Below are 26,459 nucleotides of genomic sequence, written 5' to 3'. Positions count from 1 at the left end.
CCGTGTTCAGAAGGAGTGGCTCACAGTGTTCAGACAGAGTGGCTCACAGTGTTCAGAGTGGCTCACCGTGTTCAGAAGGAGTGGCTGGCGGTTACAGCCGAGACGAAGATGACGCGGCGATTATCTTCCCTTCGGAGGCGCTGGTAGTCAGGCGGGTAATTGCACGGGTGGGAGCTGCCACTTCAAAAGCCATCTCCCCAACAGACTCTGTCATCTTCCCTTTATTGCCCGCTTGGTAGTATATGATGGCAGCTGCTGCTTCTTGTGTAATAACTGTCACTCTTAGTTTATGGCTGTGCCGCCAGAAAAGAAATTACATATAAAAATATTCACCTTCCAAATAACTCCTCTCGGCTCAGGAACATGTGAGTGGGGGAGGAACAGCGAGTGTGTTTGTGTGCGCGTGCGCGTGACAGGCAGTAGGGAGGATTGAGGTGGGGATTGGGTGATGGGGGAAAGAAGTGAGTCATAAGGAGAGAGAAAGGGGAACAGAAAGTACGTAGTGGGAAAGTACTCAAGGGGTGAGGGGGATCGGTAAAGGAAGGATGGAGTAAAAGTAGGATAGGAAAGGAAGAAGAAATTAAGAGAAATGTCAAATCTTGATTTACGAGGGAAACAGAATAGCAAAAGTTGTGCTTTTTTGACATCTTTGGTTAATATTCCTTGATTAAGGAACAGACATTGAAATACTACATTACTACAAAACAAAAACCAAATTAAGAAGAGCGAAAATTAAAATATGTTGATGTATAATTTGACAGGGATTTTTGTGAATAAGAAAGATGCAGTAAGTAGTCATTTTTAGTATTGGGAGTGGTGGGGACAGAAAACGGATTTGTTTATTTGATGGTGAAATTTCAGATTAAGGTGACGAATGCGCAGTTTCATCGCAAACAAAGAGGAGCATGGGAGGTGACATGCAGTTCAACGAATGTTGGACATCAGACCGTCAGCACGAGCCACGTGTGTCCGACCTACGTGGATGTAAAACCCCGGGTAATATGGTATAAAAAGATCAAATATAATACACTCGCTCTCACACCCGATGATACACCTGCAAAGTCACACCCGCACGTGTACCTACCCACAGACAGTATTCCCCACACTCACACCCACTCTTAGTTACCCGCCTACAGCCACCCAACATTGATATATATGTATGTAGCCAGCAATATTTGATGTTGATGTGGCCCAGATGGCCTTCCGAAAACGGAATAAAAAAATTATTATCACGGAGAGGGGGGAGTAGAGAGCTCCCACCCGCCGCCACCCAGCAGCTACAAGACCCACATAAATCAACAGGCCCTTCCCCACATTCCTCGGATACCACCAAACTTTAAAAGAAAATGTCGAGCCTAGGCCTGGCCTGTCATTTTACAGGATACTTCCAAGAAATCCTCTTCATTTACAGTTTGTGACAGTTAACAGTCACATATACTTATCCTTCACTCACTCCGATAACAAACTGCACAATTGTTCGTCTGCAGAAACTGCTCGAGTCTTTATTTTCGACATCTTAGTTCCTTGTGAGTTTTCACTGAAGCACCAACGATGTTTACCCCCCAAACCCAACCCTCCTACAAGTCAGGTATTGTTGTTGTTTACAGGTAGCTTGTGGTTTTGCATCCACTGGTGTGCAATGGGCTTCAAGTCAAAACGGCTTTCATCGCCGTCATCGCGTGGGCGGTTATATACCGACTACAATTATTAATACACTTTCTCTGCTCACACTGAGCGCTTTCGTCGGCCGATGAATGATTGTCTGTCTGTGTATTTGTATTCCTCCAGCTCTTCCATCATCGTCTGCTTCTTTGCTCTTGTTCCTCTCCTCACATCACTTAGTAAAAATCTTAACGCTTGTCAGAGGAGCGCTTAAAGGGACAGAACCTCGACTAAGTACTTTTTTGTTATAATGGACAGATTGACTTCCCTTTGTCGAGGAAAATTGAAAAAAAAAAGAAAAAGTAGAGCGTTGCTGATGGTTGACATTTTTACAAGAGCTTTAAAATGGTGAATAATTATTCTTTTTTTTTTCAAAACTCCAGTTCAATGGCAGTATTGACTTTGTCGAGACAAACATGAGACCAACACGCAAACTCGGAAAGTGATGATTCTCTCGTAGTCCCAGGCTGTCTCCTCTTCCTACCTGTGGGGTGTCGCTGGTCATCCTTTGATCTTGGACCGACTCAGGGAAGTTCGCAGGTACTAAAACTCTTCTACCCCGCTGCCTTGTGTTCAGTCCAGGGTGTCCTGGGGAGATGTATGACCCCACCTTGACATCCTGTCCTGTCATTAGCCGAGCAACTTGACCAGTGCACTGTTGGTGGTCTACACTACAAGGTTTACATCCTTGTTTTGAAAGACCGGTAAATAACATTTCATGAAGTATTAGCTTACAACAGATCAAAATTTAAGTGTATTGCGAGAGAAGAAAAAAATGAAATGTAACCCTCCCGACTATGGGATCGGCGAGGGTTTTGTGGTTTGTAGTTGAGGCTGATGTCGAGATTACCTTTCCAGCGCGATTTTTGTCTGTTTAAACTCGCAATCATTTCAGAAATGTTTCATGATGCTCAGTGGAACGAATGCCCCGAGTTGAGCGGCCTGACACATGGCCTGTCATTCTTCGTTTCACGTTCGACAACTAAAGTCGAGAGCATCGAGTGCTGTGCCCTTGCTCCTGCCGCTGCGAACCTGCTTACCTGGGGTCTCACCTGGGGTCTCACCTGGGATCTGCTCCTTGGAAACACGTCGTCAGACGACACCACAGATGAAAGGATTTCGCCTGAAATTTTTCGAGTATGAGAGCAGTCAGCCATTATCCGATCCAAGACCACAAACTTCCGAATTTGTTCTGAGAGACAGTAGCATCCTGCTCCCCACCCCACACCCCTGTAGATCGAGAGTGCAAATCTTGCTATTCCTATAAAGGCCTTTCTCTCTTTTATTTCTCTCTTTTTTCCTTTCTCTCTCTCTTTTCCTCTTTCTCTTGTATTTTTTGTGGCTATTCGTCTTTCTCTTGGTCTTCGTATTTTGCGCTCTTCTTCTTATTCTGTTTGATCACTTGGGTCTGTGTGAAACAGAGAGAGAGAGATAAATTCTTATCTACTTGTAAAAATTATAACCTTCATTCCAATAAAAAAAAAAGTTCTTTGCAAGTGTGTACATACGCTTGGACAGCCCGATAGATGATTAGATAGATGGTCAGATGGTTAGAGCGATGGAAGTAACACTGACACCAGTGTGAACTTGCCGGCTGGCTGGTTGGTTTCGCATGAAAGTGCTTTCCCCCAGAGGGGTTTCACACGATGAGACAGGGATGATAGATGGACGAGAAGTATCAGGAGAAACTCAACTGCAAACAGGTGGTAAGCAGCCCATCAGTTATGTTTGGAATTTGATTTGATTTGAATATTTCCAGGTGATGTACTGTTGGCGTCACTCGTCAAACCGACATGTAGACTAGTGGGTAAACTGTCTTTATTATAGGTAAACACACACACACACACACACACACACACACACACATTTTCTATCTCACACTAGCAAACGCATTGACACTTTTGCTACCTGCAGCGGGTACGTCACCAGCGCGTGACTGTCGTTACCTGACCAGGTGAGAATTGTTACCTTTACGCACGAGTAAAGCTGACCACCAGGTAGTCTTAAAAGGGGTGTCAGCAACTTACTAACCACACCCCTCCATATCGACGGGGAGGTGAGATTTTATTCTGGAGACAAAAGGTGGGCGCTGTTATCCAGGGGCAGGCGGACCCCCACAGCCCCGCCATGTTGAAATCCGACTAAAGTCTGCTGACACCGGTCGACAGCCATAAAATGGAAGAGTTGGGCGGGTGGCAACATGAGCTGGCCATCGGAGCCACCCTGACTGTGGCGGGCGTGTGAAGTCTACCCACGTGCCTGCCGGTAACAGCTCTCCGCGGGGTCAGAGGTCACGAAGTTTTACTCCAAATCGTCTGCCCACTGGTACCCGGGCTCATCGTCTGAAACCTCTAGGAGGCAAGAAGCTCGTCCCTTGTCTCATCTGTGAGGTGTGGCGAACTGCATGTGCGCACCAACTGGCTGCTTTTGAAAGCAGGTTTTAAATTTATTTAATTGTCAAAACTCGACTTTTTCTCCGAGTAAATGGTGGGCAATGCACACAACAATAAATAAATATTAATAATTAAATAAAATCGGCTTTTGACAAGTAACTTTGCTACAGTGTAGTCCTATACAGTAGATATGGCAAGAGCTAGTTAATCATTAATTGATGTCAATAAATGAGATGGAGGGTTCATTAACATCAGACATCAAGAAATTAGTTTCTTTGAATGGAAAAGGCTCGTTAACCTGTAACGAGTAGGTAAACGCAGTTTGTCCCTTTGTCCACAGAAACTAATTAACATATGGTGTGGGCCACAACCTAGCCATGACAATGAACACTACTCACGTGTCTGTGGCCGACCTTTGATATTTTGATAACGGGAGAAGAGTGTTTATTCAGATCTTGGAGAAAAGACATTGTTGAACGTGTTAGTCGGTCATCAGAACTACGACCTGCACCCTCCCACATCTCTCAAAGAGTGATTGTGTTCCTTTTCTTATCCACCAGTAAGAAATTTACTTAATCCTAACATGGAATCTGTATTTGTTTATTTTAGTCTTCTTACAGAGTCGGCAACCTTTGACCTTTCAAGCATCGCAATTTTTTCGGAGAATGATAAAGATTTTTTAAAAAATTGACAGGAGGTACTCTTCACTCTGAAAGTAAGACAACAAAGCAATATTGCTGCGGAAACAAGCCAATCAAAATCTTTGCTAAATTCAATGCAGTCTTGTGTTCTGTCTTCCTGTTGTTTTCTTAGAGCCGCCATCATTATGGACTTCCGGTAGCAAACATCAAAGAGAGAGGCGCGGGGTTGTGTGCGAGGGACAGGTCTGGTTGTATGCCGAGGCCTTTTGATGGGAAGGTCAAGCGGCAGAACAAAAGTTTGTCGAGATGCTCAGAAGCTGTGTTTGTTTGACTGTAACCAGTCGGTCTACACCACCGAGAGCAGGAACTGCCTCTCCGCGGTCTTCACACACCGTAGCTATGTAGCTATCCGCGGTCTTCACACACCCGAGCTATTTTCGCGGGGTACCCACAATGAGGGAAAGGTGGGGGCAACAGATACTTGCAGAGGAAAGCTCGAGGGTGACCCACCAACAGATAAAAAAAACCTTCTCGAGGCCTGCAGCACAATCTTGTTTTCAGGCCCTTTCCCAAGTTCAAGCCCTTCGGGTATTTTTCATACCCCTCCTTTATATCTTCCTTCTCTGTCATCTCTCCCGGATCTCAGTCTCTCTTCTCTCATATCCACTCATGTCATATCTTTCTCCTCTCTCATATCTCACTTTTCGTATATCTTCATCCTCTCCTCAACCCTGATGTTGATTTATTCCAAACATTTGTTGACCGTTGTATATATTAAGAAAACACAACACAGGTATTTGGACTAAGACATCCCTTAGGGTACAGGGGCTCTAGGGTCCCAAGAAGTTACAAACAACAGCCCTCTTTATCATCCAAGAAAGAAAAGATCGAAGTGTGACAGTCATGATCTCGGGAACGCCAAAGAGCAGAAGAATGAGATGTGAAGGAATGAATTTAGTCTTGTGGAATGTGTGTTGTATTGTTATCGTAGTTTTCGTCGTTGTTAGTTCCGGTGGTCAAAGTTCATTAGATGAAGGGAGAGAGATGGGGAGGAAGCTGGAATACCCGAAAAAACTCCGAAACTGCGAAAAAGTGTCACATACAGTGTCCCGAGATGAGATTCGAACCTGGCTGTGGCTACGGTGGTGACAAGACTACACTACCGTAAATATTCCGTATAATAACCTCCTCCTCACCTTTATGACCTTACCGACAGATCACGTGGTTCAGCCTGTACCATCACCTCCGCCGTAATGGCCTGTAATGTAGACGTTACCAGGACGACCAAGAAAAATAAAATAAAATAACAGGTCGGCGTTGATCCACCCGCCGAGGCCGAACTTTCATAGGGTGTGCGAGACGCCGCCGCCGAGAGTTAGCTTACCGCACCCTCCCGACACCTTTCCTTATCCTCCCACCCTATCCAGGTAGCGGGCAGGCAGGGGTGGGAATCTACCCCATCTCATAAAACCTGGCACTGCTGCTCAGTTTTCTCCTAGCGCTTTCTTCCCACCCGTATCGGCGCGGGCCAACGGCGTGTTGCTAGCAGTGGAGCCACCCACATAAATGTCATGTTTGACCGTTTAACGGTGGCCCCGGGCTGTTGGAGGGAGGAGGACTCCCGACCACAGGTCCTAGTCACGCCGGTCCTAAAGTCGGGTTTATGCAAGTGGTGTTCCAGTGTTTTGCTGATTTATTTTGTTTAATATGAGAAAAAATGTGTTGCGCGTGCGTTCTCTCCCTTGGTAGCCGGGTCACGTGCATAATCTCCCTCCCCACCCCGATAATCTCTGTATCTTTTCTTTGATTACCTAGCTGTCAGTCTCTCTTTCTCTCTCTCTCTCTGCCTTTTAATGTTTTTTTTCCAAGTGTGCCCCTGTGAGGACTGATGTCTGTCGCAAACCTGAGGGAGACGGACATGGTGTGTGGAGAGTTAGCTCGCACCCCAGTCGCTGGTCTATTAGTATATACCTGTGAATATTCTGTTGGATGCTGCTTACTTTGAGCTTTGTTTGTCGAGTGATTTAGTTTGTCCGTTCTTTGCTGTAGTTGGAGATGTCAACGTCTATCCGTGCTTCCTTTCGACACGTGACCGCAGGCTGTGACCGCTTCCCACCCGAGTGTCAGGTCGTTTGTTTGTGTCACTGCCGTGAGAAAGCATCAGCCGCCAGACACAGACCGCAGACACCCGGGTGTGAATCTCCAATCTCACCTGTGTGTGGTTGGGGAGGTCAAAGGTCTTGTCGTGAGGTTTGTTGTTGGGACCAATGGTGTGACGTAACGAGGAGCACGTGACTGTCAAGGATCAGTGATTACGGGGCTGGCGCCGTGACGGACGTCTGGCCACCACCACTTATCAACACCTGTAACAACTCGTGTCGGCGAATTTGAACAAACTGCTGTTACCTGGACCCGAGGTGGACGGGACAAATCTGTTATCGTCTTCACTGTCGTCACCACACTGGACATGGCTGGCCAGGGATCACGTGACATCGTTTAGTCTGATGCAATCTCTCTACGATGTCTTCACAAACACACAGAAGACTGTGCCAGCTGATCTACTCATCCATTTTATCCCTTCCACTGTCTTACTCTTTCCATTTCCATTTCGCTTCTTTTTTCTCGCTATTTCTCTGTCTGCGTGTGTGCGTGCGTGTGTATGCTCAGGCAGTGTGTTGGTGTGTTCGTGCAAGTGTTGATGGCATTAATTTTCAGCAGACAGAAAGCCTCAACAATCCCTGATAAAACCTGCATCCTGCACCTATTCTGGCAGCCAGGATGGATGTAGACCGCAGCAAACCCACATCCACATCCTCTGGAACGTTCCCTCTCTTACACCGGAGGAGTTCATGTCACAACAACTGTGTGACCGCTAGAAAAAGGAGAGTGGCACACTAGAACAAACCTACACTGACATCACCTCTCGTCGATGGCACACCAAAAAAAAAAAAATGAAGGAAAGCTTCCAGAGATGATGGGCCCTCGTGCCCGACACGTGGCCCTAACGTGGTCACGTGACCTGCTGGCGTATATTTTTCTGTCCTGAACGAAATGTTTGTCCTCGGGTAATCGTCTCCAGCATGCATTATTTCCACTGTCTGTTATCTCCATTAAAGTTCAACGAAGGTTGAATAAATTCAGAATCTCAGGAATGTGCAGCAAATAATCCATGGTTAATGAGCAACTACCGCCGCCCTCGTTAATGAGGGAAAACTTCAAGCAAAAATTATTTCGAACTGTAGAAGAAAGATCAAAGCGGGGTTACATAATTATGCCGGAATATTTTAAGAGGCTGGAGTAATAGTTCTTCCCAGACGCAAGAGGAGAAACGCTTTTATGTATTCATTTTGCACTCCTTTGGTCCTCCTTCGTGCTTACCTGAACTCTGGAGCACTTACAGTTTATTATCTCATGGCGTGTCAGGTGAAACTACCTTCTAGTTCCACTGTCTCCTCCCTCCCTGCCCTCCTTCTTATCTACCTGCCTTCCACTGCACAGGAGTTTGTAACTCTCATCCTTGACATCTTTCTCCGTTTTTCATTTTTCTTTATTTTTCTGTTTGTCTGTCTGTTCATGTCTCTCAATATTTTTCTATTTTAACTTTTATATTTATTTTATTCGTCCGTGTTAGGTTCATCACCGACAATATGGTTGATGATTGCTTTGAGGATCCGATAATATCCGAGTTGTTGTTTTAGTATTGGCAACAACTGACAGTTGTGTCAGGGGTCAAAGGTGACGACACGCGCGTGAGTTGACGAATAGGTTGTCTTTGGATGCTGGTTCATCTGTTATCGCCGCTATCTTTCCTGTATTTAGCCGCCTCCTCAGTCGAGCTTTCAAGCGAGAAATGGTCTCGGTCTCCGCGGGATGTAATTTACCTGCGTCTCCTGTGTTTACTCCTCAGGTGAGGATGTTATCACCGTGTTTCAGAAACTCTCTTTCTACTGTCATTTATTCCTGCTGCTCTCTCCACGAGGCGAAGCTTTGGTCTGGGAGGATGCCAGTCGGCGACCTGCACCGTTACCCCACTAGAGAACTTTCACACCAACAACCGTTATCATTCTGTGGAATTCTGCTGCAGACCAAGGAGGGAGGGAAGGAACGAGGGACCCACTCTGTAAAAATCTGGAACAGATAAAAAAAAAAAAAACAGAATCATGATCTGAACAAATCAAGAATCATAATGAATGTACAGAAATGTGTCACCAAGACAAAATGTCGAAGATGTTGCGATCAGGTGTCAGCAACCTTTACACCTCACATTTATAGAAACTTTTATACCTTCCTTCATCGTCCATTCTTTTTTTTTATGTTTCTCACAACTTGTCTGTCCTTATTCATAATTTCTTTATATTCTTCCTGCTAGGTAATTACCTTTGCTGTACATACCACCCACCAGCTTTTGCTCACCTGCATCTTCCACCCTCACATACCTGTCTGTTGACCTTTGCCCTCTAATATCACACCGTCGTGCAGATATCAGTTTTAACTGGAACTGGACACGAAAAGTCAGGTCTTCTGAATTCCAACAATAGAATGACCTGGGACATCCTGCCTCAAGTTTCATATTTCAGATGATGCTCAGACGCGTGTTCTCGTCCTCAACACTTGGTGTCAAAGGTCACGACATCCTTACTGACCATCTTCCTTCCTCGAGGACAGTCACATCCTGGAGAGACTGTCTCGATGGCAGTTCAACCGCCCGACCTGTGGTCTGAAGACCTGCGGCAAGTTCAAACTCCGCTATGACACTTGAGGTGTATTCTTAACCTCTGACCTCCGACACCACCCAGTTTTTGCAGGGTCAAGGCTCGTACTTGAGACCAGAGGCAAAGATTGCAAAACTTTTCTGGTTTCCGTGGAGTCTGTGGGGTGAAGATTGCCTGTATTCATTCCGCACTTGGCAGACGTGGTAAACGTTTGTAGAATGCAATCTATTTTTAACTCCAAAATTGAAAATTAGCTCCAACCTCCCTTCCTGAAGAGTTCTCTAGGAAAGAGTTGGGGAAAAGATGATTTTGGTTGCTGTGGTAGGAAGAGCAGCATGGAAGTTATTTCACCGATGTTGACAATAATAACATGCATAATTTAACTAGAATATCATTTTGTTGTAAGCTGTTCTGTTATTAAACACTCGATTGCCATGTGAAAAGTGATTTCAGTGGCAGAAATAAAAAACCGACTTAATCATTTTAAAGAAAGAGGGAATAAACAGTAGAGAAATCAAAAAGAAAGAAAATTGAATGGCAAAAGCAAACGAACACAGTATAAGTCTGTGTCATTAGATGTGACAAAGTATGTCTCAAAACAAATTTTTCCGTATGCCAGCCAGTGATCGAATTATCAAAATAATTTTATTTTTGATGTCATTTTATTTCTTCTTCTGTGTTGTTGAAGTTTCAATCAGTCGTTATGTTCTTGATACAATCATACAAATCAGTCACCTACCTGCCAGGTAGATGGATGAAAGACTCGAATATTTTTAAAGAAGAAATTCTCAATCAAATGTAATTTTAGCGACTGAAGTTTCAATATTTCTAGCTGGGCAAAGACTTTTCCAGAGATAAGGAAGACATGTCATTTTAGTAAAATTCATAAAAATTTGTTTGGTGTTTATGTTATCATCGTAAGTTAAAATCAACAACTGCTTGAGATCACAGACCCGATGTTAAACTTCCCAAACTACATGGGATGCCACAATGGTTGACTAGAATGATATTAAATTCATAAATTTTCACAACACAGTTTAATTAGACAAGAGAAAACGAAACGGTCAATGACAACTTTTATCTCTCGACATTTTTAGTTCCAAAGATGGAAGGATGAGACAGCCAGCTGACAAGACAGAGGGAGGAAGCGGTTGGCGACTGGTTGAAGCAGCAACATTCTTGAAGCTGGGAAGTGGCCGTCCACCAGGCCAGACAGTAAACTTTATGGTCACATCAAAGCTTGCGGGCGACTTGCCGCCCACTGGGGCCACTCGCCCACACGGTCCGCATCCACAGCTGTAAAACTGTTTTGTCTCCTCCTGTCATCCCTGTAATCCTCTCTTCCTCTCTAAACTGGTACACGCACGATGACTGAACACACACACGCACACGCATGCATAAACACATGTTTGGACTTGAGTTTTTTTCTCTCTTTCTATCCATTCTGTACTCGTGACTACAGTACATGGCGATGGAGTGTTGATCCCACTGATGTAACTGAAGATTTCTTCGCCCTTTCCCCTCCCCTCCCCTCCCCACCTCTTGATGTGGGTCACTTGCACAGTCGATATTACTATCACACTGATACCACGACACAGAGAGAACAAACGAGAGAGAGAAGAGATACGTGAGTGAATGAATAAGAGAAAAAAGGAATGATTAAAAAAAAGGAGAGAAAATTTGGGGAACAAACGAATGTACACGCGCGTGTAGTGGGGAGAAAAGAAAGAGGACAAAGATAGAGGCGAGAGGAAGGAGGGTGGACTCGGCATACCCACACTATAGCAGGCGGTTGCACGGAGGAAGGCGAGGGCTGTAGACCTACCACACCGACCCCTTTTACCTGGCCCCACTGGCGGCCCTGCCGGCGGTTCACTTGCTGTGGAGAGGCTCGCAGTCACTGGATCTTCTCACTCACACTGCCACCTGGCGGCTGCAAGGCTCCCTCCCTGGAGTAGATGACAGTAGTCCACTCGACAGACTTCATTCCTCTTGGCTCCAACCTTTGAGTAGTCATTGAGCCGGATCGAGAAATCGACAACCGAGAAGGTACAGGTTCGAACTCCGACGTGCGGCGAGAGATGATTTAATGTTTTTACTACAATTATCGTCGAGAAGCTGTCATCCTCCTCCAAATACTTCTTTGTGACTGATGTTTAATACTTACTAAATACTAACATCAAATATTCAGCTATCAGTTTGAAGCGGAAAAAAAAGTGAACCATCGCCTTCCAGACACAGTGAAGGGTCTGCATGCAACATCAGGCACGTGACTGCCGTGCGCCCAGAAGACAGACAAGTGGCGGAGGAGAGACGAGGGGGGAACATTGAAGGCCTCGCAGAGATAGGGAGTTAGAAAGTGTGGCAAACTGTCATCAGCGGTAAGCAAACCGTTTTGCCTATCATGAGCCGCCAATCCGCCTTTGGTTGGCAACTCATCGGCTGCGTCCAGCCTCTCACACAGTTAGGAGGCCAGCCATTGGACCGGCCTGCGCGCGCCGGTGACGAAATTCCTGGCCGAGCCTCCTCCCCAGACGGCTCACCGCCGCCTTCATTCACAACACGTTCGCTGGAGGGACTAGTGACGGAGGTGTGGCAGGAGTCGTTGCCCGTGTCGGCCAAGGTGTTACTTCGACAAAGTTTCTCTCGAGGACAACCCGGGGTCTTGTCTCTACACCCTGTGGTCACGTGAACACATCGAGGTGCAACACTCGTTTCCGTGGTTCTTCGTTTAAAAATTTGGATTTCATCGCCAGAGATTGTTTGTCTGTTTACCAAATTGTTGTGATGTCATGTTCTGGAGATTTTTCGTTCGCGAAGGAATTAGTCCGAGGATTTAACGTGTCAAGCCGTTAAGCCGTTGTCATGATGGCGGACGTGGTTTTGAAACGAACGGACAAGGTGTGGATTTGCTGCAGGTGTGACATGGTGAGATGCTTTCAACAGGTGTGATGACGTCTGAGCTTACACTCTGAGTTCCTACAACTTTCACCTGTCCTCATCTTTATACCTTTATTTGTGCTCTTCGAGGAACTCCTACACCATTGGAGGAATTAAAAGCCTTTTTAAGATCGACGACTCCGTGACTGTTGACAACTTTCTGATGTAGAAGACACAGTGTTCGGCAAGCACTGCGCATGTCAGAACGAGAGTTGGTGTCCGTACTTCCGGTTTGGGAGGAACCTGATTAATTTTGCGAGCCGTGGACTAAAGCTTCACTGATTTGGCATTAAACATCAATTGTGATTGCAAGGCCCAGGGTGGACCTGCGGCGTCTAAACAAAGAAAGTAAACAGGAAATGAGTGGTGAGCACAGCGTGGATACTTACCGACCATGAAGTGGCGGCCATTCTCCGCCGTCGCCTCTCTCCGCCTGCTGCTGGTTCTGCTGTGCTTGGAGAGGTGTGCACCCGTCACTTGGCTGTAAGTACACTTTTATCTTCATGCATGTACACCCTGCCTGCGCCCTACAAATGGCGAGTTAACTCGCTTCCGATGTAGTAGGTCTCCCCCTGAACAATGTCCCTCCACTGCTGAGCATCTTCACTCACCACTGAGAGCTGTCTACAGGGCACCACGTAGAGCGCTGGACGTACAACTACGTCCCGGCTGAGTGACAGTCCTGTCTATGCATCCACTCATCCCGAGTTTCAGACAAAGTTTTTAAAAGAAGTGTTGGGTAGAGGGAGCTCCCCCCCCCGTACTGGGGCTGGCTGAAAAGTAAGAATGTTCCCCAGAGACTGACAGCCGGTCTGGCGAATGACGGCTTAAGAATTTGTGTCGAGGGTTCCGGCATTTCTGGAACACGTGTACACTGGCTATGTAACAGTTGAGTAGTTGTGGAACACGTGTACACTGGCTATGTAACAGTTGAGTAGTTCTGGAACACGTGTACACTGGCTATGTAACAGTTGAGTAGTTCTGGAACACGTGTACACTGGCTATGTAACAGTTGAGTCGTTCTGGAGTATGAGTACAGCTGGTATGTAGACAGATGCAGTAAGTCTAAACACGAGTGTATACTGTATGTATACAGTACATATAACATATAACAAGTTACGCTGGGTATACAGCATGTGTATGCAGGGTATAAAACAAGTATATATTAGGTATATAACAAGTGTCTACTATTGATGTGACAAGACATACACGGCTCCACCCACACTGGGGTTGACTGTGTGCCGCCCTCGCTACCTTACCTTTAATGATCAAATATCATCAGGTATTTACACCACGTGATGTATTACACGTTTAAACGACTCAGGGACATTAAGTCTGACATATCATTACTTAATTATCAAAAAGGTCTTATCTTGTAGGACAATAATCAGATGCTGACAATTGTTCTTATGACCGACCACACTTCCAGCATAACGAGTATGCACACACGCCAACAGCACTCCTAACCTTACAGTACACACCCCGCACTTACACTGTGCACCTGAACACCAGACTGGTCTCATCCACCCGCCACCTACCACAACTAACCCCAAATGAAGAAATAATAAGTGAAAGTCCACAAACACTAACACAGACTTGACCAGCGAGAGTGGGACACGTGGTCTCACGCACTGACATCCACACGCGCGCGCGTCCACCTCTTGGATTTTTTTCCTTCGTTGCCATGGTCACAGGATTTTGTCTTGCAAGCAACATTTGCCAGACATACTCATAACAATGGCTCAAACTCAGATGATTGAAATGTTCGAGTTCGGGAAAGAGCAGACAGACTGTGATCTTGATTTCTTGTATCCATCATCGCCGTGTTTGTTTGCTAGAAGTTCTGTCAATGTTTGATGACATCGTTGAATGCCTGCAAATGTTCACAATACATTTACTACTACTACAACAACAACAACTACTACTACTGCCTCTGAGGCCACAGTGTACAATAGGTTTTCGACCTCCGGGTGACCATAACCACCCTGATGGTTGACAAAGCTCGCCACTGCATCATTGTCCTGAAGGTTGGTCTGCGAGAATAACTTTGTCAACGACAGGAGAGGCTTGATGAAAATAAACATTTTACAGAATCTCGTGAACCCTGCGACCTTCTTGCTGCAGTATGCTCCTCATCTTATTCATCTTATTTCATTGACCATGTGGGTGTGCAGCGCTACATCTTTGCAGATCACTTAGCCACAGGTATATCCACCTAATTTTTGGCAACCTACAGCAATGACAGTTGATATATATATATATAAACTTAAAATCCAATATTTATTTTTGTGTAACTTATCAGTATTGTTGTTTACCCTTGCGTTCTTTGCATGTTGTCCACGACTCGTTCCTTTCTCAAGCGCTACGAGCATGGTCCTTCACGAGCTTTATAAATCACATGTTAATAATAATAATAATAATGTGAACAACGATAATCAGAAATAACGAGAAACGATTATGACACTGACGTAGAACCTCACCTCTTGTAACGACACTGACATAGAATGTCACCTCACCTCTTGTAATGACACTGAAATAGAATGTCACCTCACCTCTTACGTCATGTCGCCATCTTGCTAACGGCCTCCCCAGTCCCGCAACTGTCAAGAAGCAGACGAGCAGACGAAGGAGGAACATTGTAGATGTGGAGGGAGCTGTAGCCGCGTCTCCCTGTGCGATGACGAGGGCGAGTACCCAGGAGTCGCCTCCACCCTCTCCCTGAGTTCAGGAGGCTTTGTCAGGTCCTCGCCTGCTCCTCCGTGTGACACTGACATTAACAGTGCCGTGTGACACTGACACCGATGATCAGTGTGTCCTGTGACACTGACGTTAACGTCCTCGCAGGGTCCCGCACTACTTCGGACGATTTTGGTTTCTTGTTCTGATTCAAGGTCTCTGACAACCCAAGTACCCGGGGTATGCGGCCCCCAGCATCATTGTATGAGTGAGATCGCAGGTCCATGCACAGGTTACTGTTAGCACCCAGGTAGCACTAACGGGTGTCGTTGTCGGACAATTATCCACCCGTCATGTACACACCTTTGCTAAGCTTGACCAAACACCTGTCAGGTGATGAGCGGCTGTTACAGGTGAGGACACCCCATCCTTCTGTCATCGATGTAGAAGCGTGATGTTAGTAGATGAAGGACAGACGATGACAGCAGCTGATTGTCCTGCCCCCTAGTGCAAGCTCGCAATTAACTCTTTACATTCTTTAGGGTAACAAAATATTCTTTAATGAAAATATACCCGGAATTGGTTTATGTTATTTATTTTATTCAGCAGCACAGTTCATCATCTTTTTTCAATACAGGAAATTGGCCATCACATCGGAAAATACACTTCAGGAATTCTATTATTATTATTACAACAATACTTCTATGTTGACGAGTTCCAACTTCTAATAATTTATTATTAGTAGTTTATTATTATACTTATTATTTATATCATTATTTTACTAATATATTTATTTGTCGAGGTCTTTCAATGTTGATACATTATTATTTATTAATTTATTTTGTCTTAGTCCCTTTGAATTATTGATATCAGTTCCTGATAGTTATATTTATAATTATTATCGCTACAATAACGGTTTTGTCAACGTGTTTTGACCTGACCACCATCGTGGCCACCTCCAACGACTGTTGTTACTGAATTATTGAGATACAATGTGTAACATTTTAGAAGCATTGATTGCAATTCTTTTGTTTTTTTAAAATTTATGCCTATTTATTTTTTTAAAAAAACAAAGAGGATATATTTTTATTTGATGTGATTAGAATTTTTTTTTCGTGAAACCTTACTGTTCAGCAAATTATAAAAATGACTGAGTTTCAACACACACACTCTCACGGAATGAGAGACAGAGAATGAATACGGAGTGCAATAAGGAAAATATAAAATGTGAGAGCGAGGAGCCAGGTGAGGGAGGGGAGAGGCCATTGTCGGAGGAGAAAGGCGGGTGTGTGTTGAGTGCAGGAGGGGGTCTCTGGGAGAAAGGCGGGTGTAGATGTTTCTTGTCGTTTGTGGCCATGCCGAGCATTCTGTACCCCTTTCCCCTGTGATCTCGCCCCGTCTTGCACCCAGGCTGTAGTTCCCCACTTTGTAGTTGCCAACCCCAGGAGTTCCAGACTTGTCGGAGGGTGAGTCGAGGGTCCTGGTCTGTGGTCTCCTGTAAACATGGCCGCAGCCCCGCTGCCGTAACACTTGTTCTTTGAAAGGCGAGATTACTACGAGATTACAGCGAGATGTTAGGGTGTGAGTGGGGTATGTGTGTGTGTGGCCACCCCAGACACTCCAGCATCTCATAACTTCTTTTCTCCTGTTTTCCTGTTTCCCCCTTTATTTTTCTTCAGTCTGACATATTCTTCTATTTTTAGAATGTTTATCCTCCTTTCTCCAACAACAAATTTGTTCGTTTGTCTGTCTGTCTGTACATTCAGGTTATTTATTCGCCTGTTTGTCCATCTTTTTACACATCCTTTTGTCTGACTATTCTGCCACTCACGTCTTATTTTTCCAGACGTTTCTCTCCACAGTCAATTCTTTCTTTTCGTCAGTTTCTCCTTTTTTGTGTTTTTCTCTGCTTCTAACATTTCGCCCACCCTTTTCCGTCACCTCAAGGGTGCCATCAAATTCAAATTTATTTACGCTGTCTGTTGTGTTCGAGACTTTTTTTTTTTCGGGGTGGAGGAGATGGCGGGAGGGCAAGGGGAGGGGTGAGGAAAGAGGAGCGTTGAATTTATTATACCACTTAGTGTGTACAGAGGAGGATCTGGCGTTCCGTTGGAGTGTTGTTCTCCGGCCATATCCCTCCGCAGAACAGTCGCCATTCACAGGTAATGGCCAGCTTATTTCCATCCCAGCGTGTGACCACGTTCGCCAAGTCATAAAATACACATAATTGTACAGTCGCAGCTAGGTGTCTGATCCCTCCGTGCCAGGGAGGACACACTGCCTTTCAAAGCTCCTCTCTGCACCCCTGGCGGGGAGTTCCATTGACACTCCGTCTCTTGTCTGGGAGCAAATAGCTGAAACAGGACGGATTTCTGGAATTATTGTTGATTTTGTTTTCATACATGGAGAATGGGGGTTTGGTACCCAGGCAGAGGCCGGGGGGAAATGAGATGCAAAGAGAAGAGATTGTGATTTTATTTGGATTTTAAATTGTGACATTTAGTTGCTAGCTGTAAACAATCCAACCACGACCAACATATTCAGGTCCTGGAGGACATGGGATTTCTAGTCATGTTCCCCTCCTACCCAACCCCCAAAACTCAGGGTACAGGGTAGTGGATGCCACAGATTAACTGAACTGGTGGGGCTTCTTTCAGTCTTCTTTCTTTCTGAATATTAATATCTAATGAAATATTTTGTTGACTATGTATAATCGACATTTAAAAATTTGTCTGTGTGGAAGGATGTCTGGTATTATTTAACGGGTAGGTGCGTGTATGTGTGATTACTCTTGACCATGGATATTTATATATGTGTTTGCCACTAAGTCTGTGTTCCAATAGTGGCAGACAGACAGACAGACAGACAGACAGACAGACCGGTTAGGGTATCTTGGGTATAGAGGCTCGTGCTGCTGATCCGAGGGAGGCGAGGCCGGGTGCCCGGGCCCCACAGCTAACTACACTGGGCTGCTGATAGATGAAGTGGCTGATGTAGATTCCGATGATAGATGTAGTGAGGTTGCAGCCAGCGACACGGCAGTTCATCAAAAGACATTTTTCCTGCTGACGTAAGGAGGCACTATCGCACAGACCATCGTCTATCTGCCGGGTGTCTGCAAGTCGTCGGGTGGCACCTGCCCCCCATCCACCCGAATTCCTCGCTTGCCTCCTGCCTCCCTCCTTGACCAGGGCGCTGACACCCCATCTATTGCGGCAACACAACACCAAAGCTGTTGAATCTTGCTCAACCGGCGAAGCAGACATCTTGTGCTTGTTTATCTAACCCGACCTTTGATAACCAATTGTCAACTGGCTCCTTAATTTTGCCACACCTCGTTTATAAGACCCTCGGCCTCCAACTGATGGACTTTGTGCTTGGAAACTGGCGTCTGTGCTCGGGTACTGAGTGTGTGTGTGAGGGGGTAGGTGGGTGGCTGGATATCCACCTCATGTAAACAACAACCGACTTATTAATGAGACCCATGAGGCAAACCCATACTTTGTCACATGACCACAACAGCTTATGATTTTAAAAATATAATAAATAATCCACTCCTTTGGTTCTTCCACCCTGGGTGTATTTGTTAATGTTTGTGTGTTGTGGGAGGAGTGTTTGTGATAGTGAAAATGATTGCAAGGTGCATTTAATGCCTACTTTGTCCTCATGTATCATTGGTGTGTGTGTAGGTGACATGGAAAATGTTTTCAGCAACATTCAGTCATGTGCAAATAAACATATCTCGTTATTCTATTTATTTAAATTGTTGGGGACACATTATATAAACATATATACACTGTATACAATTATATAAACACAATTAATCATCTAACATTTTAAACAGTTTGCTAGACACCTCCCATGCTTGTAATTGGAGTAGGAATATGTTCTGTAAAATCTTACAACTGAAATTGTAGTACAGTACTTCACATCCCTGAAAATTACTAACCAAAAAATGGGTAAAATAAACATGAAAGTATGTGAAATTAAAAGTGTTTACCTAGACAAACAATTTCTAATTTGCTTTCATGGCTGGCAATACATTTCTGGCCCACATGTAAATGTTCAGTTTCTAACTAAACTGTATGTTTCTTTTCCTTGTCTTTCTACTGTATCCACTCCTCAAGGTGGTCATGTACACCAGTAGAAAGTTCCTTGAATAACAATTTCAAAGCAGGTATCACTGGCTGCATTCTTGACATGGTTCAAATAACTGGCTGACATACATGCTACTCCACTTACTCAAACTCCATTCAAAAGCTTTTAAAATTCTCTTGTAAATATTTACAAGCAGATATGCCAAAGTTCTGATTTTTAAGACTATTTGCTCTGAAAGGTTTGTATTTAAGTCAAAACTAATTCTTGCAGGTTTGTTTCTTGATTATAATACAGTATAAATATTATGTGCACTGGATTGGCAATGTTGTTACAAGCATCAAATACTGTCAAACTTTAAGTTTAAGCACACTTTGTTAAATCAGAATCATAAAATAAGTTTCAAGTGTGACACAGTCCATCTCTTCTACTTTCTCAAAATATCGGCTGGTGGTGAACACGAGTCGATTCCACTGGATTTAAAATTTGTTTATAAACATTAGTAACTGGTGTACAGTTGATTGATAAATAAATAAAAAACTTATTCATTGTTTTCTCTTGTTATTGTGAAATGCTGCTACAGTCGTAAGTAATTTCCAACCGTGTTTACACCGTCCTCATATCATTGTGTTCTCTTAATGAAAGAGTGAGTCTGCAGAATCGCCAGTTATTAATTCTTTTGTGAATCTGAGTGAAGGTGATTTTTGTTCCTGGAAAACAGACATGATGGAAGGATTTTGTGATGGCAGTACACCAGATACGAGAGGAGGAGGGTTGGGGAGGACACTTGTATCTATTTTCTAGAATGACAGACAGACTTTTAATAAATGTCAGGTGCACCGTTTGTTTGACTGACCAAGACGGCAAACCTCCGGGTCACGTGATATAGGAATATATTTTAACCGATCACCTGGTGGAAAAAAATAACCATTTCCTTGTTAAGGTCTGCACCATTACAGCTTCCTTCTGAATGTGCAGACCGTGAAATGAGGAGCCACCGGCCTTGACACCAAAAGGGATGTTTAACGGATGTGACCCAACTTCCGCTTGGATTGCAGAATAATTTATGCGACTCTCACTTTATTGATGTTTGTTTTTTTGAGACCATGTGCAGATAAACAATAATAAAGTTATTCTTGAATGCACATCAGTCGTAGCTGATGGACAGTTTCATTCATGAAGAAGCAGAAAATTCTGTTTTATTCCCAATAAAGAGTGAGAGAGAAGGTGGTTGTAGTCTGGAGACGAGAAGAAATGTTTCGCGATGTTAATCACAGTTTAGAGATTTTGTAAGTAGATTATACTTGAAAAATAGTTCTGGAATTGCATCAGAAAGCAAGAAATTCAATGGATTTTGTCTGCAGAAAAAAAGGAAAAAAATTGTCCTAATTTTTGTGAGAATGATAGTTAAACCCACTCACCAAACCAAATATTTTTCTTTTTCTAATTGCAGATACCTTTATTTGAAAATTAAACATTTTTTTTAATCTTTGCGTTTGCATGCATGTAAAATGGTTTATCATCTTTGAGATCATGTGATTGACTTTCCCTGATGAAAGAAACTTTGTTAATAGCTTTTTGTTTATTTAAGACCAGTTTTAATAAGAGAGCAAAATCGATGAGTTGTCATCATCCACAATAATGGATGTTTGTCGTCTGCCTGACGGTGATCATTGTCGCTATTATCATGTTTATTCTTTTCTATCAAATGAAGGGAGGGCTGTTGAAACTCTCTGAATAAATCACAATGTCAAGTGTGTGGCCATGTCTGACATTTTCCGACACACACACATACACACACATACAGACTAGCAGACACACACACACCAGCCATATGCTTTATCGCCGCTGTCGTCGACATGTCATCTGACTATCGTCGCGGCGATGAAAGCGAGGCTCACCGCTGCGACACAGACCCTGAGGTGGGCATCAAAGGTCCCTCCCCCCAGTCCGCCACCCGCCCGCAGGTAGCCTGATGACCTTTCCATCTTTGTGGCGGGTACAATGCCGGAGGTACACACCCAACTTTATGGCTGTCTGGAAGTGCTCATACCCTCCTCAGCCTTATAACCGAGGCCTTTGTCTTGTTTTACAGCGGAAATGGAATGTGGTCAGACCTCTGTACCCGGTCTTCAGGGTTGGTAGGGTGGCTGATGACCGTTGGCCTTACCTACACATGTCATGCATGTCAAGCCTTGATTATGGCACAGCATCGGGTGCCAGACATGATTAGCGCAGGTTTTGTGAGCCAGGTGTCCTGCCATCTTGAGTCGTTAGCCAGGTGTCCTGCCATCTTCAGGTATTTGCTTGAGGCCCAACATGGCTGAGCTGCCTGTGGCACTATGTTGATGTCTAATAGTTTGTAACTCACCTTCCCATCCCACACACCACATCCCCCACAGACCCACACACCCTCACACCCACACACCCACACACACCCACACACCCACTCACACACACCCACACCCACTCACAACAAGACTGCGGACATCTTGATGCCATGTAAAGACTTGAATACTTTCAGCCTTCAAGTGCTTTGTCATTCTCTCCTTCTCCTTCCCCTTCCACCTTCTCTCACTTCTTTCTCTCCTTTTCTCTTTGTGTCTCTGTCTAAATTTCTTTCCTCTCCGTCCCACCTTTTCCCTGTCTGTCTCTCTGACCTCTCTGTGGCTGTTTTTGAGCTTGGTTGATCATGCAGGACATGTTCACAAGTCATAAAATTTAAATATCTAGACCTCCATCAGCAATAACTTCATTACATTTTCATTTTGCATGCTTGATGTAACATCTGACAGTGCAAGCAGCCGGAGGGCACCATGTCTACCTCACAATGCCCTCCCTCGTGCCCTGTGCTGTCTACACTAGTGGCTGTGGTCAGGCCTCGGGTGTGATCCACCCTCTCACCTCATAGTTTTACCTGCCGGCACCGCACCCTGGGTGTTAGAGTGCATGCACTCTTGTGGTGCCAACACATTCAGGCTGACCTTAGTAGCCTAACACAGCGTCGGGTGGGTACCCGTACCCGCACCGGAACCTCGCGTGTTGTGGGTTCCGAGACACGGCGGCACCCTCGGCCGAGTGAGCACTGCTCACCACGTGGCGAGCTCTCTACGCGGGAGTCGCGAATGTTCTGAATATTTCGAGATAAACGATGATCCCGGACATCAGGTAGGGAAACAACGAAGAGTTGGCGATGATATAAAAACCAAAATTTCAGACTGATACGACCACCTGCCATCTTTCCCCGAGTACATTGTAGACTGACTAGTGTATATTGTATACCCACTCTAGTTGTCTATTGTATACTAACTCTAGTTATCTATTGTATACTAACTCTAGTTGTCTATTGTATACTAACTCTAGTTATCTATTGTATACTAACTCTAGTTGTCTATTGTATACTAACTCTAGTTGTCTATTGTATACTAACTATCGTCTATTGTATACTAACTCTAGTTGTCTATTGTATACTAACTATCGTCTATTGTATACTAACTCTAGTAGTCTATTGTATACTAACTATCGTCTATTGTATACTAACTCTAGTTGTCTATTGTATACTAACTCTAGTTGTCTATTGTATACTAACTCTAGTTGTCTATTGTATACTAACTCTAGTTGTCTATTGTATACTAACTATCGTCTATTGTATACTAACTCTAGTTGTCTATTGTATACTTACTCAAAAATACAGATGGAAATGTTGTACTCCACACTACACCATGGAGCTATATTTATCTTGTCTGGTATTCTTCACTGTTTGTAAACCCAAGCGAATTTAATAAATAACACGTCAGCATGTTTACGACCGTTGATATTAATTCTCAAACAATACAAATATTTCTTACATACATACGAGACATCCACACCATATACACACGTGCTCGCTTGTAAAGACAGTACAGAGGTGCATGCCAGGAAGCAGGGTCTGATACTTGTCTCCTGTAAACAAACAACATCAAGTCCGTGGACTCTAGTGGAGAAAGTAGAGCTCAGCAAGTTCTAGTGACTATACTTGTCTCCTGTAAACAGACAAACATCAAGTCCATGAAAGTAGAGCTCAGCAAGTTCCCAGTGACTAGTACTAGCCACCCCAATGTCCCGGCTGTGTCATGGCGAGGTGTAAGCCACATGCCGAACTTGCTGGGGACCCAGCCACGTCAATTTGCGGGGATCCAATTAATTTTGCCCTCCCTCCAGACAACCACACGGACCGGAGGACAAGTAGGTAGTGCGGAGGGTTACACGGTGTGACGAGGCCGCCCGGCGTAATGACACATTCCTGTCGCGCGGGGCAGCGGTGCCATGCCACCTTCTGTGACTGCAGACAGGGTAGACAGGGTAGACACTGTAGACACCCAGAGTGAGCTCCCCTCACGGCACCGAGGCTGCCACCAGGGGGCGCGCCCACCCCGAGCGCCATGAAAAGACAATCTGTAAGTGCAGACAAGACAAGGGAGGAATGGTCGGCTTTTCATAAAGTTGCTGGTCGCCATCTCTCGTGTGGCGAGAAAATAATTTGTTTTTCCGGATGTGAGTGTCACGCAGTCTCCTTCGCTGCTTGTTTGTCAAAGGTTATCAACTTGTCACTAATCACACTGTCAACTTTTGTTTGCTGGGTGTTTGTGTGAAGGTGGGCGGGCACAGCATGATGGCCGTCAGCAGACATTGATCACCCTCACCTACACATTAATATTCCATTTATTTTCATTATTTTTCTTGCCTTATTGGTTGTTATTTTCAGTATCATTTGTCGTCATTATCGTTTAGATAATCATGGAAATTCGCTGTGAGATGTGGTTTACAGGTGGTCGTGCTTGATTGAGAAGCTGAAATTAAAATCTTTTCATAACCAAAGTCTTGTGGAAGCAAAGTGGATTTTGAGATTTTTGTGTTTGTTGAAAATTTCCTTTGTCGACGAGCCAACACTTTTATTGTAAAACAGTTGAAAAAAGTTTTTAGAAAGATTTATTTGAACAAATATGAGTGACAGGATGTTGGTTAGTAACTTTACAAATATATAAAAACATTTTTCAGTCACGTGGTCTCAATATCGCTCTTACCGTCTTCCTCTCCCTCCAATACCTGTCCTCCCAAGAAAATTCCAAAAAGCAAAATGAATGATGACCTGTAGTCCACATACATAGTCATATACACAATCATATATATACAAAGTGATATATATATCCATATACATAGTCATAGAAAGTAAAGCTGGGAACATCAGCCACAACTTCACTTTTTTCTCCTCTCCCCTTTTTTCCCATTGCGGGCTACATGGGCGTGTCTCGACAGAAGGGTATGAATGTGATATGTGAATACCCAGCTTTCTCCCACGATTCACGGTTCCACCCACCTTGGCTGTAGTCGAGGTTTCTGCTGGAGCAGACCGGAAAACCTGCATTTTGCTAATTGTTAACAAGGTGTTAGAAAATCTCCCGTGGCTTTTACTTCCCGTCATCTTCTCTTTCTGACAGGGACAGGGTGAGAGACAGTTTTAACTGGATTCTCGCCTTACACTTCTTCTTCTTCTCATCCCTTCTTCATCCCTTGTTAAAGGATCACACAGGAAGAAAGGAAACCTGAAGTTTTATTTTTAAATAAATTTATTTGTGCCACGAATTCTTGTAAATTTATTGTCTGTCTTGCTAAGTTTTTGCTCCTCTTATGACTGATATTACGAGTGATTAAATATTTAAAACTTAGTATTGAGGACTAGTAGAATACCCTGAAAATAAGGAAATAGGTCTTGACCTGTATAAAATGACCTCACCCAAATATAAACTATATATTGTATATTAAAACTGAAGATATTTGGTTCAGAGGTCAAGTCTGGCCTCCTCCCCGATCCTCCACTTTCAAGGGAGGGAATGTTTGTTTACAGCTTATTGTAACAGTGCCTTTCACTGGAAGCCAGCCTGGCCCTAGTCGTAAATACAAACTTTATCTACCTGCCAGCTTGACTCAACTTATGACGTTGGCATCTAAGTAAATATGCTCCCGCTTTTACTAAGTGCACAGGTCAAAGGGCATGAAAGAGAAGCGCTATGTATCCTGTTACATCAACAGATGTTTGTGTGGGAATCTGGCGATGATACCGGGTATGTAGTTGATCATTTCACATCCAACCTTTTACTGGTTTCCCAGACACGAATTTTTGTACAAGACTTAAAAATAACTTCTTGGCTATCCCAGGGGTCAAATGTCAATAAAGATCAAAACACGCCGCTGACACTGTGTATTGTAATGGACATCTATAGTCGGGTGGATGTAAGTATTGTAAATATTTACATGACTGGCGTAGACAACATTCTGTCTTGGTCATGTGAGTCCAGTTAAAAAGACCATAAAGACAAACATCAAAGTGTCTTCATCTCACTGTTGTAAAGAAAGGCAATGGCGGTGGTGAGCACCGACACACCTACACCAGCATCACCGACTACAGACCAGCCTGCCTGCCACGACGCATGCGTAAAACAAGAGAAGCTGACGGCAAACGCGCGCCCTCTATCTTCTCTCGTTGTCAACAGCGATAAGTGCGAGGGGTGGGAGGCCGGGGGAGCGGGTGGCAGACTGGGTGAAGGTTGGGGCGGGAGACGGAGAGAGCAGATTCCACAAGTAGATGCTGGGCCTGATGGGGAGCCGTTGTAACCACCTCAAACAATCGACACAAGTGAGTCCCTGCAGTTGGGAGAGGCTGGTGGCGGTCTGAGGTGGACAGGGTAGATACTTTAGTCTCTTGTAGAGGTGTGGGTTCACAGCTCACTTTTCATTCAGTCCTTGTATGATGTGCACCTCCATAAAATATAGTAATTATAAAAAACAAGGATACAGTTTAAAGGACAAAGACTTTGTCGTTTAGATGGCGGAACTCCTTAAAGTGAAGACAAGCTTTTAAGGTGTACAAGAGCTCTTCTGGAAATTTCAGACAGTGAAAAAAAAAGTGTTTACCATTTGTTAACTTGGTACAAGAGTATGAAACATTTAGTAGCAACCGTCTTTTAAAATTTTTTGCAGCCGATACCTTACCATAAAACTCTCCCACCCCAAAAACAAACAAACAAACAAACAAACAAAAAACCAACCAAATAAAAAACCAAACAAACAAAGAAACCAAACAAACAAAAACCAACCAAACAAACAAACAAATAACCAAACAAAGAAACCAAACAAACAAAAAACCAACCAAACAAACAGACAAAAAACCAAACAAACAAAGAAACAACCAAACAAAAAACCAAACGAAAAAACCAAACAAACAAAGAAACCAAACAAACAAAAACCAAAGAAAAAAACCAAACAAAGAAACCAAACAAACAAAAAACCAACCAAACAAACAG

The 26,459-nt window shown here is 44.1% G+C and overlaps 1 protein-coding gene across 1 annotated transcript in view; it reads left to right on the top strand.

Annotated features, from left to right (window-relative positions):
- The first annotated feature begins 11,083 nt into the window (after positions 1–11,083).
- Positions 11,084–26,459, top strand: part of LOC112555463 (protein Wnt-11b-2-like) — a 62,968-nt gene continuing 47,592 nt past the window's right edge. The window contains 1 exon segment of the mRNA XM_025223887.1: positions 11,084–12,831. Coding sequence (XP_025079672.1) covers positions 12,743–12,831 — 89 coding nt within the window. The 5' untranslated portion in view covers positions 11,084–12,742.

This window comes from Pomacea canaliculata, linkage group LG14, assembly GCF_003073045.1.
Source record: "Pomacea canaliculata isolate SZHN2017 linkage group LG14, ASM307304v1, whole genome shotgun sequence".
Classification (NCBI taxonomy): domain Eukaryota; kingdom Metazoa; phylum Mollusca; class Gastropoda; order Architaenioglossa; family Ampullariidae; genus Pomacea; species Pomacea canaliculata.
This window is presented reverse-complemented; position numbering and strand designations above follow the sequence as displayed.